Source organism: Bubalus kerabau, chromosome 9, assembly GCF_029407905.1.
Source record: "Bubalus kerabau isolate K-KA32 ecotype Philippines breed swamp buffalo chromosome 9, PCC_UOA_SB_1v2, whole genome shotgun sequence".
In the NCBI taxonomy this organism is placed as follows: Eukaryota; Metazoa; Chordata; class Mammalia; order Artiodactyla; family Bovidae; genus Bubalus; species Bubalus kerabau.
This window is the reverse complement of record NC_073632.1, coordinates 53,106,915-53,121,077: the sequence shown is the minus strand read 5'-3', so window position 1 is coordinate 53,121,077 and position 14,163 is coordinate 53,106,915. Positions and strand designations below refer to the sequence as shown.

General features: G+C 38.6%; 1 protein-coding gene across 4 annotated transcripts in view; it reads right to left on the bottom strand.

Annotated features, from left to right (window-relative positions):
• Positions 1-14,163, bottom strand: part of HACE1 (HECT domain and ankyrin repeat containing E3 ubiquitin protein ligase 1) — a 125,384-nt gene that overhangs the window by 61,779 nt on the left and 49,442 nt on the right. For 3 of the 4 annotated variants that reach the window (XM_055535347.1, XM_055535348.1, XM_055535350.1), the window contains one exon: positions 3,367-3,517. The exons of the other annotated variant lie outside the window; for it this stretch is intronic. In XM_055535347.1, coding sequence (XP_055391322.1) covers positions 3,367-3,517 — 151 coding nt within the window. The remainder of the gene's footprint in view (positions 1-3,366; positions 3,518-14,163) is intronic. 4 annotated transcript variants of the gene reach the window in all.

Genomic DNA, 14,163 nt, shown 5'->3' with positions numbered 1-14,163 from the left:
GTTGTGTCCGACTCTTTGCGACCCCATGAATTGCAGCACGCCAGGCCTCCCTGTCCATCACCAACTCCCGGAGTTCACTCAGACTCATGTCCATCGAGTCAGTGATGCCATCCAGCCATCTCATCCTCTGTCGTCCCCTTCTCCTCCTGCCCCCAATCCCTCCCAGCATCAGAGTCTTTTCCAATGAGTCAACTCTTCGCATGAGGTGGCCAAAGTACTGGAGTTTCCAGCTTTAGCATCATTCCTTCCAAGGAAATCCCAGGGCTGATCTCCTTCAGAATGGACTGGTTGGATCTCCTTGCAGTCCAAGAGACTCTTAAGAGTCTTCTCCAACACCACAGTTCAAAAGCATCAATTCTTCAGCGCTCAGCCTTCTTCACAGTCCAACTCTCACATCCATACATGACCACTGGAAAAACCATAGCCTTGACTAGACGGACCTTTGTTGGCAAAGTAATGTCTCTGCTTTTGAATATGCCATCTAGGTTGGTCATAACTTTCCTTCCAAGGAGTAAGCGTCTTTTAATTTCATGGCTGCAGTCACCATCTGCAGTGATTTTGGAGCCCAGAAAAATAAAGTCTGACACTGTTTCCGCTGTTTCTCCATCTATTTCCCATGAAGTGGTGGGACCGGATGCCATGATCGTTTTCTGAATGTTGAGCTTTAAGCCAACTTTTTCACTCTCCACTTTCACTTTCATCAAGAGGCTTTTGAGTTCCTCTTCACTTTCTGCCGTAAGGGTGGTGTCATCTGCATATCTGAGGTTATTGATATTTCTCCAGGCAATCTTGATTCCAGCTTGTGTTTCTTCCAGTTCAGCGTTTCTCATGATGTACTCTGCACATAAGTTAAATAAACAGGGTGACAATATACAGCCTTGATGAACTCCTTTTCCTACTAGGCTCAAACACATCTTTATTCATCAAAATATGAACCACTACAATCAGCACATTTTTGCCAACGAGAAATAAGTTTTTTTATTCCTGTAGTGTAAAAACCCATGCTTCAGGTTTGGATGAACTCTTGAAAAGTATTTTCTGTCTCCAGCTGGTTGTGGAAGTGTTTTCCCTAAAAAGTTGTTGAGATGCTTCAAGTGGCAGTTGGCTGGCGAGAGGTCAGGTGAACACAGCAGATGAGGTAAAACTTCATAGCCCAAAAGTGTTGGCTGTGCAATGTGTGGTCCGGCACTGTCATGGAGAGAACTGGAACCATTCTATTGACCAATACCGGTTGCAGGCATTGCAGCTTTTGGTGGATCTCGTCGATTTGCTGAGCATATTTCTCAGATGTAATGGTTTCACCAGTATTCATAAAGCTGTAGTGGATCAGACCAGCAGCAGACTACCAAACAGTGACCATGACTTTTTTTTGGTGCAAATTTCTCTCGGGAAGTACTTTGGAGCTTCTTCTCGGTCCAACCACTGAGCTGATCATCGTGAGTTGCCATATAAAATCCATTTTTCATCACATGTCATAATTAGATCAAGAAATGGTTCATTGCTATTGCATAGAATAAAAGAAGACAACACTTCAAAATGACGATTTTTTGGATTTTTGGTCAGCTCATAAGGCACCCACTTATTGAGCTCTTTCATCTTTACAATTTGCTTCAAATGCCGAATGACTATAGAATGGCTGACATTGAGTCCTTTGGCAATTCTTTGTGTAGTTTTAAGTGGATCAGCTTTGATGACTGCTCTCAGTTGGTCATTGTCAACTTCTGATGACCAATCACTACACTCCTCATCTTCAAGACTCTCATTTCCTTTGCAAAACTTCTTGAACCACCACTGCACTGTACATTCATTAGCAGTTCCTGGGCTAAATGTATGATTGATGTTACAAGTTGTCTCTGCTGCTTTGTAACCCATTTTGAACTCAAATTTTAAAAATTGCTTGAATTTACTTTTTGTTTAACATAATTTCTATAGTCTAAAATAAACAGCAAGTAATGTCATTAGCAAAAAAAATAAAGCGAGAAATGTGCATTAAAATCATCTATAACATAACCACATTTATTTAAGAAACTATTCCAGTACCATATGGCAAAATGCAACCATTTAAAACCACAATTACTTTTGCACCAAACTAATATATTATATACTTCATTGATATATAACAATGAAAACAAAGAGTCTGGATTCCAAAAGAGAAACGCTAAAATAAACAATGATATCTTTTTCTACTATGTTTTATCCGTACTGACTGGCTGGGTAGAAAAATAATATTTAAATCAAGTACTAAATGCCTATAAAGAGGTTACTTATTAGCACACAATTATTTTCCGATATCATGAGCAAAAGGTGGCAAATTGAAATCATAACAAAACAAAGACAATAATAAATATAATCTATACTCAGTTTGTCTAAAGTGACTGTATCTATATTTGGTTTGATTGTTTACCCATCATTACAGATGAATAGAAGAACAAGTAGAAAAATCAATCAGGGGTAGATTCAGTAACTAACAGCATGAGTCATATTAGAAACACATTAAGAACAACTTCTTGTAATGTGAATGTCTGAGCAGTAAAACTCACTTAAAACAGCACTAACAAAACAGATCAATAATTCAGATTCAAATTTTACAAAGACAGGAAATTATCACTTCTAACCAGTATTAAAGAAAGTGGTACACTGAAAAGCTAAAATCTGAATTACAAGATGCACAACTTCCTTCTTCCAGGAGATGGCACAATGAGGGAAAAAAAGGAAGGGGAAAAAGACACAGACAGAGCTGACGCAATACAAAATACATTAAGAAAATATCTCAATGTTTCTTAACTTGAAGTTATCCCAGGAATTGCTAGTAAACCCAATAAATTAAAGTAAACTTACTTTAAAAAACATACACACACACACAACACACAAGATAATAAAACCTAAATAAAAACTGGATGTTTTCTCTCTTCCTGAATAAGAAATATTTTTTTAAAAATTGTGATGGCTACAGTTAAGACCTATAATCCGATTTTTTTCAGTTCAGTTCAGTTCAGTCGCTCAGTCATGTCCGACTCTTTGCGACCCCATGAATTGCAGCATGCCAGGCCTCCCTGTCCATCACCAACTCCCGGAGTTTTTTTTAAGTAGATTTAATTAGATTTAAACATTAAATATCATTACTCTTAGAATAAAAGACCAGTGGAATTAAAATTTCACTTGTAAGAGAAACATAGAGAGCTCACCAACTGACTTGCTGCTGATTAGACAGAAGAAAGGAGAAAGGTCTTAGTTTACAAAGTGTCAGTCACAGGTATAAACCAAAGTTACATCCTGTTCAAGAGGTTTCTGATTAATGAATGTTCGCTTTGTCAAATTCATCTCTTTTACATCTATCTTCCTAACAACATCATATACTTTTCTGACCTTGAACACCTGGCTCCTTGGAGTTTTATTCCCATTGTAGCCCATATCAATTCCATTACTGGGAGAGGATGGACCAATTCGAAAGACATGACAAAATATCCTCACAATCCTTAAAAGGCTCTTCATTTGAGCATCGTAATTACTAGATATGCTGAAAATAAAAATTAAAATATGAACAGATTAGGTGGAGTAAAACAAATTCATCTTAAAAATACTTATTTTAAAACATTTTTACTACGCTTACCATCCGTTTGATAATTTAATAAGTAAAATTTCTTTCCTATCATGATATGGGATGGAATGTTTTGTTTACCTGAAAGTTAGCAAATACACATTATTTGGATTGTATATGAATGAGTTATTAGCTTTTAGCAACTAGACTATACCAATGATCAAAGTATAAAATATGAAGAAAATCACCACTTAATTTATAAATTAAGCTGATTCTTTAGAACTCTTAGGAACATTTCAGTGAGAACCAATAGTAGAAATGTTGATTATAATATTAGGCCAACCTACAAGTCAATGGTAGAGGTTGAACTTTGTTATTCTATCCATAACCCCATTTTCCCTAGCTCATCCCAGAATAGAAACCAAATGTTCACAAACAGAACATATACAAATTAAATAATCTTAAACTTACTATCTGTGTCAGGGTGGTTCTCTATATAATGGGTTGTCTAATGACTATACATAAAAGAAATATATCCTACTATGAAAAAGGCTGATAAAAGCAATTCTAAACCATATTAAGTATAATGTAACTTTTCTTTGACAAATCAAAAAGCCCTCTAAAATTCCATAGTGCCTGGAAATTATTCATCATCATTAGGGATATCAATCATTACTCTTCCACTGATAAAATGAGGAAGTTCGACTAAAAGTGTATGGAATCTAACAACTGATCTTAAAAAAAAAAAGTTGTCATTGTTGTTCAGGGGGTGGTTTTATTTTGAAACCTTCAACATAAGTTATCTTGTATTATAATGGTACACAAAAGCACAATAAAAAGCTGCATAAAAATTTGGGCAGAATGGTATGACTGCCTTTGTATAAATTTAATCATCAAAGCTTACGCTACCTTCCTCAGTTCATTAAAATCTTCCGTTATGATATTTTTGGGTATCCTCTAACACTGAAAACAATAATGATTAGTAATGAAGAAAGCAGATCAGATCAGATCACATCAGTTGCTCAATCCTGTCCGACTCTTTGCGACCCCATGAATCGCAGCACGCCAGGCCTCCCTGTCCATCACCAACTCCCGGAGTTCACTCAGACTCATGTCCATCGAGTCAGTGATGCCATCCAGCCATCTCATCCCCTGTCGTCCCCTTCTCCTCCTGCCCCCAATCCCTCCCAGCATCAGAGTCTTTTCCAATAAGTCAACTCTTCGCATGAGGTGGCCAAAGTACTGGAGTTTCAGCTTTAGCATCATTCCTTCCAAGGAAATCCCAGGGCTGATCTCCTTCAGAATGGACTGGTTGGATCTCCTTGCAGTCCAAGGGACTCTCAAGAGTCTTCTCCAACACCACAGTTCAAAAGCATCAATTCTTCGGCACTCAGCCTTCTTCACAGTCCAACTCTCACATCCATACATGACCACTGGAAAAACCATAGCCTTGACTAGACGGACCTTTGTTGGCAAAGTAATGTCTCTGCTTTTGAATATGCCACCTAGGTTGGTCATAACTTTCCTTCCAAGGAGTAAGCGTCTTTTAATTTCATGGCTGCAGTCACCATCTGCAGTGATTTTGGAGCCCAGAAAAATAAAGTCTGACACTGTTTCCACTGTTTCTCCATCTATTTCCCATGAAGTGGTGGGACCGGATGCCATGATCTTGGCAAAGACTAATAGAGTTTTGCCAAGAAAATGCACTGGTCATAACAAACACCCTCTTCCAACAACACAAGAGAAGACTCTACACATGGACATCACCAGATGGTCAACACCAAAATCAGATTGATTATATTCTTTGCAGCCAAAGATGGAGAAGCTCTATACAGTCAGCAAAAACAAGACCAGGAGCTGACTGTGGCTCAGATCATGAACTCCTTATTGCCAAATTCAGACTTAAATTGAAGAAAGTAGGGAAAACCATTAGACCATACAGGTATGACCTAAATCAAATTCCTTATGATTATACAGTGGAAGTGAGAAATAGATTTAAGGGCCTAGATCTGATAGAGTGCCTGATGAACTATGGAATGAGGTTCGTGACATTGTACAGGAGACAGGGATCAAGACCATCCCCATGGAAAAGAAATGCAAAAAAGTAAAATGGCTGTCTGGGGAGGCCTTACAAATAGCTGTGAAAAGAAGAGAAGTGAAAAGTAAAGGAGAAAAGGAAAGATATAAGCATCTGAATGCAGAGTTTCAAAGAATAGCAAGAAGAGATAAGAAAGCCTTCTTCCGTGATCAATGCAAAGAAATAGAGGAAAACAACAGAATGGGAAAGATTAGAGATCTCTTCAAGAAAATCAGAGATACCAAAGGAACATTTCATGCAAAGATGAGCTCGATAAAAGACAGAAATGGTATGGACCTAACAGAAGCAGAAGATATTAAGAAGAAGTGGCAAGAATACACAGAAGAACTGTACAAAAAAGATCTTCACGACCCAGATAATCACGATGGTGTGATCACTGACCTAGAGCCAGACATCCTGGAATGTGAAGTCAAGTGGGCCTTAGAAAGCATCACTATGAACAAAGCTAGTGGAGGTGGTGGAATTCCAGTTGAGCTATTCCAAATCCTGAAAGATGATGCTGTGAAAGTGCTGCACTCAATATGCCAGCAAATTTGGAAAACTCAGCAGTGGCCACAGGGCTGGAAAGGGTCAGTTTTCATTCCAATCCCAAAGAAACGCAATGCCAAAGAATGCTCAAACTACCACACAATTGCACTCATCTCACAAGCTAGTAAAGTAATGCTCAAAATTCTCCAAGCCAGGCTTCAACAATATGTGAACTGTGAACTTCCTGATGTTCAAGCTGGTTTTAGAAAAGGCAGAGGAACCAGAGATCAAATTGCCAACATCCGCTGGATCATGGAAAAAGCAAGCGAGTTCCAGAAAAACATCTATTTCTGCTTTATTGACTATGCCAAAGCCTTTGACTGTGTGGATCACAAGAAACTGTGGAAAATTCTGAAAGAGATGGGAATACCAGACCACCTGACCTGCCTCTTGAGAAACCCATATGCAGGTCAGGAAGCACCAGTTAGAACTGGACATGGAACAACAGATTGGTTCCAAATAGGAAAAGGAGTTCGTCAAGGCTGTATATTGTCACCCTGTTTATTTAACTTATATGCAGAGTACATCATGAGAAACGCTGGGCTGGAAGAAACACAAACTGGAATCAAGATTGCCGGGAGAAATATCAATAACCTCAGATATGCAGATGACACCACCCTTATGGCAGAAAGTGAAGAGGAAGTAAAAAGCCTGTTGATGAAAGTGAAAGTGGAGGGTGAAAAAGTTGGCTTAAAGCTCAACATTCAGAAAACGAAGATCATGGCATCCAGTCCCACCACTTCATGGGAAACAGATGGAGAAACCGTGGAATGAAGAAATAGTAAATCCCTATTCTAAGTATTATGATTTGATAAGTGAAAAATCAGAAGCTATTCTCTATTCTAATGACAACTGAACCAAAATTTCACGACATTTTAATTTCAACATTCACGCTGTTTCCTCATTCTAAAAATTATTAAAAATAATAAATAAAAATTAACTATCAGTTACAAGTGTTAGTAAAATATAACAGCTATTGCCATCCATACTGTATTTGACTAGGATAGCTACAATACATTAGCAAAACTTTTTGTTTTAGTAACTGTGGATCTAATGTGCATAGAATCGTTAGTTTAACTTGCATGGATTTTTACATATTTGCCTTTACAAAGTTGCTTTTAATTTTACAACGTAAGGCTCTTGAGACTGAAAAAAGAAAAAAGGAATTTGGTTTAAACTAATATTTCTTTCTTCTATTGTGTTGCAGCTATTGCAACGTGAGCTCCAATGACTCTCAAATTTTTCTATGAGAAAGATCTGAATTTAATTTTCCTCAGTGAAATTACCATATATATAAATATTCGCTTTAAGTACTTGATCTAGAGAACTTCATGAGTTAATTTTAAGGTAAGTATTTTCTTAAACAATGGAGTATGAATATCATCAATTATTAACGTAGTTCAATAATAGTCATTATACACACAGTGAGGACCAGCAGTGGGACAACTAGGGTACTGGGCATGCCATCCAGCTACACTGAGTGACTAAAGGCACATCCCTGCTAGTTAGGGCCTGACAAAACGTAGTCCACTGGAGAAGACAATGGCAAACCATGTCAGTATTCTTGCCTTGAGAAACTCATCAACAATATGAAAAGGCAAAAAGATGTGACACTGAAAGATGAACTCCCCAGGTCAGTAGGTATCCAATATACTACGGGGAAGAGAAGAGAAGTAGCTACAGAAAGAATGAGGAAGCTGAGCTACAGCGGAAATGACACCCAACTGTGGTTCTATCTGGTAGTGAAAGTAAAGTCCAATGCCATAAAGAACAATACTGCAAAGGAACCTGGAACATTAGGTCCATGAATCAAGGTAAATTGGATGTGGTCAAACAGGAGATAGCAGGAGCAAACACTGACATCTTATGAATCAGTGAACTAAAATGGATGAGAATGGGCAGATTTTATTCAAATAACCATTATATCTACTACTGTGAGCAAGAATCCCTTATAAAAATGGAGTAGTCCTCATAGTCAACAAAAGAGTCTGAAATGCAGTACTTGGTTGCACTCTCAAAAATGACAGAATTATCTCGGTTCATTTCCAAGGCAAATTATTCAACCTCACAGTAACCGAAGTCTATGCCCCAACCACTGAAGAAGAAGCTAAAGAAGATAAAGCTGAAATATTCTATGAAGACCTACAAGATTTTCTAGAACACCCAAAGATGTCCTTCACATCATAGGGAACTGGAAAGCAAAAGTAGGAAGTTAAGAGATACCTAGAATAACAGGCTGGAGAAGGTAATGGCACTCACTCCAGTACTCTTGCCTGGAAAATCCCATGGATGGAGGAGCCTGGTGGGCTGCAGTCCATGGGGTCGCTAAGAGTCGGACACAACTGAGCGACTTCACTTTTACTTTTCACTTTCATGCACTGGAGAAGGAAGTGGCAACCCACTCCAGCGTTCTTGCCTGGAGAATCCCAGGGACGGGGGAGCCTGGTGGGCTGCCGTCTATGGGGTCGCACAGAGTCGGACACGACTGAAGTGACTTAGCAGAATACCAGGCAACTTTCGCCTTGGAGTAAAACTCAGTAGTAGCCACAGGACTGGAAAAGGTCAGTTTTATTTTAATCCCAAAGAAAGGCAATGCAAAAGAATGTTTAAATTACCATACAATTACACTCATTTCACATGCTAGGAAGGTAATGCTCAAAATCCTTCAAGCTGGGCTTCAGCGGTATGTGAACCAAGCATTTCCAGATGTACAAGCTGGATTTTAAAAAGGCAGAGGAACCAGAGATCAAATTGCCAACATCCACTGGATCATAGAAAACGCAAGGGAATTCCAAAAAAACTACTTCTACTTCTGCTTCACTGACTATGCTAAAGCCTTTGACTGTGTGGATCGCAGGAATATTCTTAATGAGATGGGAATATGAGACCATATTACCTGCTTCCTGAGAAACCTATATGAAGGACAAGAAGGAACTGTTAAAACTGGATATGGAACAAAAGACTGATTCTAAATTGGGAAAGGAGTACACCAAGGCTGTACATTGTCACCCTGTTTATTTAACTTACATGCAGAGTACATCATGAAAAATGTCAGGCTGGATGAATCACAAGTTGGAATCAAGATTGCTGGGAGAAATACCAACAACCTCAAATATGCAGATGATACCACTTTAATGGCAGAAAGTGAAGAGGAACTAAAGAGCCTCTTGATGAAGGTGAAAGAGAAGAATGAAAAAGCTGGCTTAAAACTCAATATTCAAAAGATGCAGATTATGGCATCTGGTCCCATCACTTCATGGCAAATAGACGGGGAAAATGTGGAAACTGTCAGATTTCATTCTCTTGGGCTCCAAAATCAATGCAGATGGTGACTGCAGCCACAAAATTAAAAGACACTTGCTCCTTGGAAGAATAACTATGACAAATCTAGACAGTGTATTAAAAGGCAGAGATATCACTTTGCTGACAAAGGTCCATATAGTCAAAGCTATGGTTTTTCCATAAGTAATGTATAGATGTGAGAGTTGGACCGTAAAGAAGGCTGGGCACCAAAGAATTGATGCTTTCGAACTGTGGTGCTGAAGAAGACTCTTGGAAGTCCCTTGGAAAGCAAGGAGATCCAACCAGTCAATCCTAAAGGAAATAAAGCAAGAATATTCACTGGAAGGGCTGGTTCTGAAGCTGAATCTCCAATACAGTGGCCTCATGATGGGAAGAGCTGACTTACTGGAAAAGACCTTGCTTGGGAAAGACTTGCTGGGAAGAGTGAGGGCAAGAGAAGTAGGTGACAGAGGATGAGATGTTTGGATGGCATCACTGACTCAATGGACATGAGTCTGAGCAAACTAAGGGAGATAGCGAAAGACAAGGACGCCTGGCATGCTGTAATTCATGGGGTTACAAAGAGTCGGACATGACTTAGTGACTGAACAACGACAAGAAACACTCTAAGATTATTAGACTATATGAGTATTACTTTACCCAGTTTAAACTTCTTCCAAGTTAAGTCACTGATCTAAACAATGTCATTTTTCACTTTCCAACCTGTGAAATATCCTTCATATTATACAGAAAGATCATAGAATCCAAACTTCATCACAAACTGCTCCAGCTCATCATAAAATAATTCCTTCACAAGCCACCAGTTCTCAATATGAGTTAAAAAGTTTACTTTATTTTTTAAAAAGTTAATTTAACTTTTATATTGTAAACTTCCTAATTCAAAGCCCTGTCAACTTACTTACTTTTGGTTAATATAAGAGTACACTTTAAGTCAATGTCTTATTTAGCAAATAGCTGTGATTTCTCTTTTACATTTCTCTTTTACAAAGATAGCACACTGATAACTATCTTCACCTTCAATCATAAATATATAGGAAGCAAGATAACTCACTTATTTAGTGAAATACAACACTATGTGCAAAAGGGCCCTCATTAAATATTTATCTTTAACAAATATTCCTAATATCGGTTAGACAAAAGGCTATCCATTTTTCCCAAATTATGCTAAAGAACATCTCAATCATTGCTAATTAATACTACATATTTGAATTATTTTAAATAAAATTTCATTTTAAATGGCCAAAATTATATCACATTGTGAGTTAAGAAACATAAAATGATTCACAAATAAATGAACAAAATAAAGACAATCTGCAAAAAGTACCATTAAACTAAACTGGCAGAGAGGGATGATTTGTATTTGAGGTCTTCTTAAGAAACTAACCTGGTAGCTGTTGAAATAGTAGAAAAAAATAAGTATTGTCTTCTGCCCCTCTCCCAACTTTCCTGGTATGAAGCTCCTAAAACCCTTACAATTTCCAAACTGATTAGTACACTAGGAGCATCTTTCATTCTCACATTGGGTCTTTGACCCCAGTTCCTGAAACAGAGTTCCTAAATCCCATGGAACTTCTTGGGTGAAACCAGTATCTTTTGCTGTAATTAGGCAACTATTACTGGGTTTTGGGATGGGGGCTGGTCACTAGAACCACCAAGTAATGATTAGAAGCTTGGAATTTTCAGCTTCAATCTCTATTCTCCAGAGGAGGGTAGGGGCTGCAAATGGAATTAATGATTAACACATCTATGTGATGAAACTTCCATATAAAAAACAAAAATATGGGGGGTTCAGCAAGCTTCCAAGCATGCACACACATACACGTAATATAAGGGTGATGCACCCCAACTCTATGGCAACTCCTGTACTCTGGACCCTTTCAGACTTCATTCTATGTATCTATTCATCCAGTTGTTCATCTGTGTCCTTTATTATGGGCTTCCCAGGTGGCGCTAGTGATAAAGAACCTTCCTGCCAACGCAGGAGACATGGATTTGATCTCTGGGTTGGGAAGATCCCCTGGAGATGGTCACAGCATCCTTTAATAAAATGAAAAAAGTGAAAGTTGCTCAGCCATGTCCGACTCTTTGCAACCCCATGGACTGTACTATCCATGGAATTCTCCAGGCCAGAATACTGGAGTGGGTAGCCATTCCCTTCTCCAGGGGATCTTCCCAACCCAAGTCTCCTGCATCACAGGCGGATTCCTTATGAGCTGAGCCACAAGGGAACTAGTTTAAAAAAAAGTAAGTGTTTCCCTAAATTCTGTGAGCTGTTCTAGAAATCCAAGTGGCAGGTGATCATAAAAACCTCTGATGTGTGTAGTCAGGTAACAGAAGTTGTGGGTAGTCTGGGGATCTACTATTTGCAACTGATATCTGAGGTGGGGGGGCAGTCTCCTAGGACTGAGTCTTTAACCTATGGGATCTGATGCTTTCTCCAGATAGACAGTGTCAGAATTGAGTTAAACTGTAGGACACCAGGTGGTGTCCTAAGTGTCCTACCATAGAATTGCTTGGTGTCAGAAATAAAAATTCATACACTTGGTTTCTGAAATGTTGTGAAAAGTGGTAGTCTGTCAAAGTAAAGGAGAAACACAGGAGGAGGACTAGTTTTGCCAAGACAGCACCAATACAACAAATTCTAACATAGTACTAATCAATTCTAACAGAGATGTTTACAGACCAAACTGGCCAAAATAATGGATTCCATAAGATATCTGAAAGGTATCTTTGTAAGTGGTGAGGCAGTACAGTTCAGCAAAGCAGTTTTAGAACTTGTTCTGGCCATGGAACCCTTTTTCTTACCCTGTTTCCCCTGTTCCACTAATAACCCTATCATTTTTAAGAGCTAAATTGGAGCCCAGGATCTGCTCTTCATTAATTAGTAAGGATATAAGTCCTGGTTCTTTTAGCTAGCAAATCACTGAACTTCAATTTTCTTATATATAATATGGAAATAATACCTACATTGCAAAGCTACTGTGAGGTTTAAGGGAAATAATGTATTTGAATATTTCATAGCTTATTAGAAGTTTCTTAGATATGTATTAAAGGTGAACATAAAACAAAAACAGAGAAACATAAAAATATAAAAGCTTCTGATTACTACGAAGAGTGGAAAATAGGGCAAATATTTAAGCAGAAAAAACAAATAAGCTTTCTAATGTAGGAAAACAGGATAAAGATATTATGAGGAATTTTAAAAAGAACTATCATTATCACCATCATCATCTCTACTATGTGCCAGACACAATGGTTGGTAGCATGCTTACAACATCTTAACATTTCATTCTCACAACAATTCATTAAGATATTTACTATCATTCTTCAACAAGGAAATTAAAAGTTGACTAGACTATAAATTAAACACAGGATGAGATTTTGTCTGTGTTAATCATGAGGAACGCTGGGCGGGAAGAAGCACAAGATGGAATCAAGATTGCCGGGAGAAATATCAATAACCTCAGATATGCAGATGACACCACCCTTATGGCAGAAAGTGAAGAACTAAAGAGCCTCTTGATGAAAGTGAAAGAGGAGAGTGAAAAAGTTGGCTTAAAGCTCAACATTCAGAAAACTAAGATCATGGCATCCGGTCCCATCCCTTCACGGGAAATAGATGGGGAAACAGTGGAAACAGTGTCAGACTTCATTGTTTTGGGCTCCAAAATCACTGCAGATGGTGACTGCAGCCATGAAATTAAAAGAAGCTTACTCCTTGGAAGGAAAGTTATGACCAACCTAGACAGCATATTAAAAAGCAGAGACATTACTTTGCCAACAAAGGTCATCTAGCCAAGGCTATGGTTTTTTCAGTGGTCATGTATGGATGTGAGAGCTGGACTATAAAGAAAGCTGAGTGCCAAAGAATTGATGCTTTTGAACTGTGGTGTTGGAGAAGACTCTTGAGAGTCCCTTGGACTGCAAGGAGATCCAACCAGTCTATCCTAAGGGAGATCAGTCCTGGGTGTTCATTGGAAGGATTGATGTTGAAGCTGAAGCTCCAGTACTTTGGCCACTTAATGTGAAGAGCTGACTCATTTGAAAAGACCCTGATGCTGGGAAAGATTGAAGGCAGGAGGAGAAGGGGACGACAGAGGATGAGATGGTTGGATGGTATCACCGACTCAAAGGACATGGGTTTGGGTGGACTCCGGGAATTGGTGATGGACAGGGAGGCCTTGGGTGCTGTGGTTCATGGAGTTGCAAAGAGTCAGACACGACTGAGCAACTGAACTGAACTGAATCATCATTTTGTAGCAGATGGCCTAGTGGATAGCAGGCACTCAAAAATATGTATTGGCCAGATGGACGGATGATGAAGAGAAACTCCAAAAAGTTACCTGCTGGAGACACACAGTCAATGGTGATGTCTGAATTTAAACCTGAGTCCAGCTAACTCCAGAGCCCACACTTATACTTAGCATGTCTTAGAAGGGACTCATCATATAAATGGATTAACAGAAATGACTAATAAAAGGAGAGCATTACGTTAAGCTGGAATTCAATGAATCTTAAAGACAGCATCTAAAGTAGTATCAAAGGTAAAAGAGAATAATAGGAAAATCAGCAAATGGTATACCGAGTAGGACTGTATACGAAATACTTAACAGATAATAAATAAATCCAAGAAAGCAATCTTGGACCATGAATGTAAGGAACGCTTTAAGCAAATAGTACAGAGTATGATTCTGGT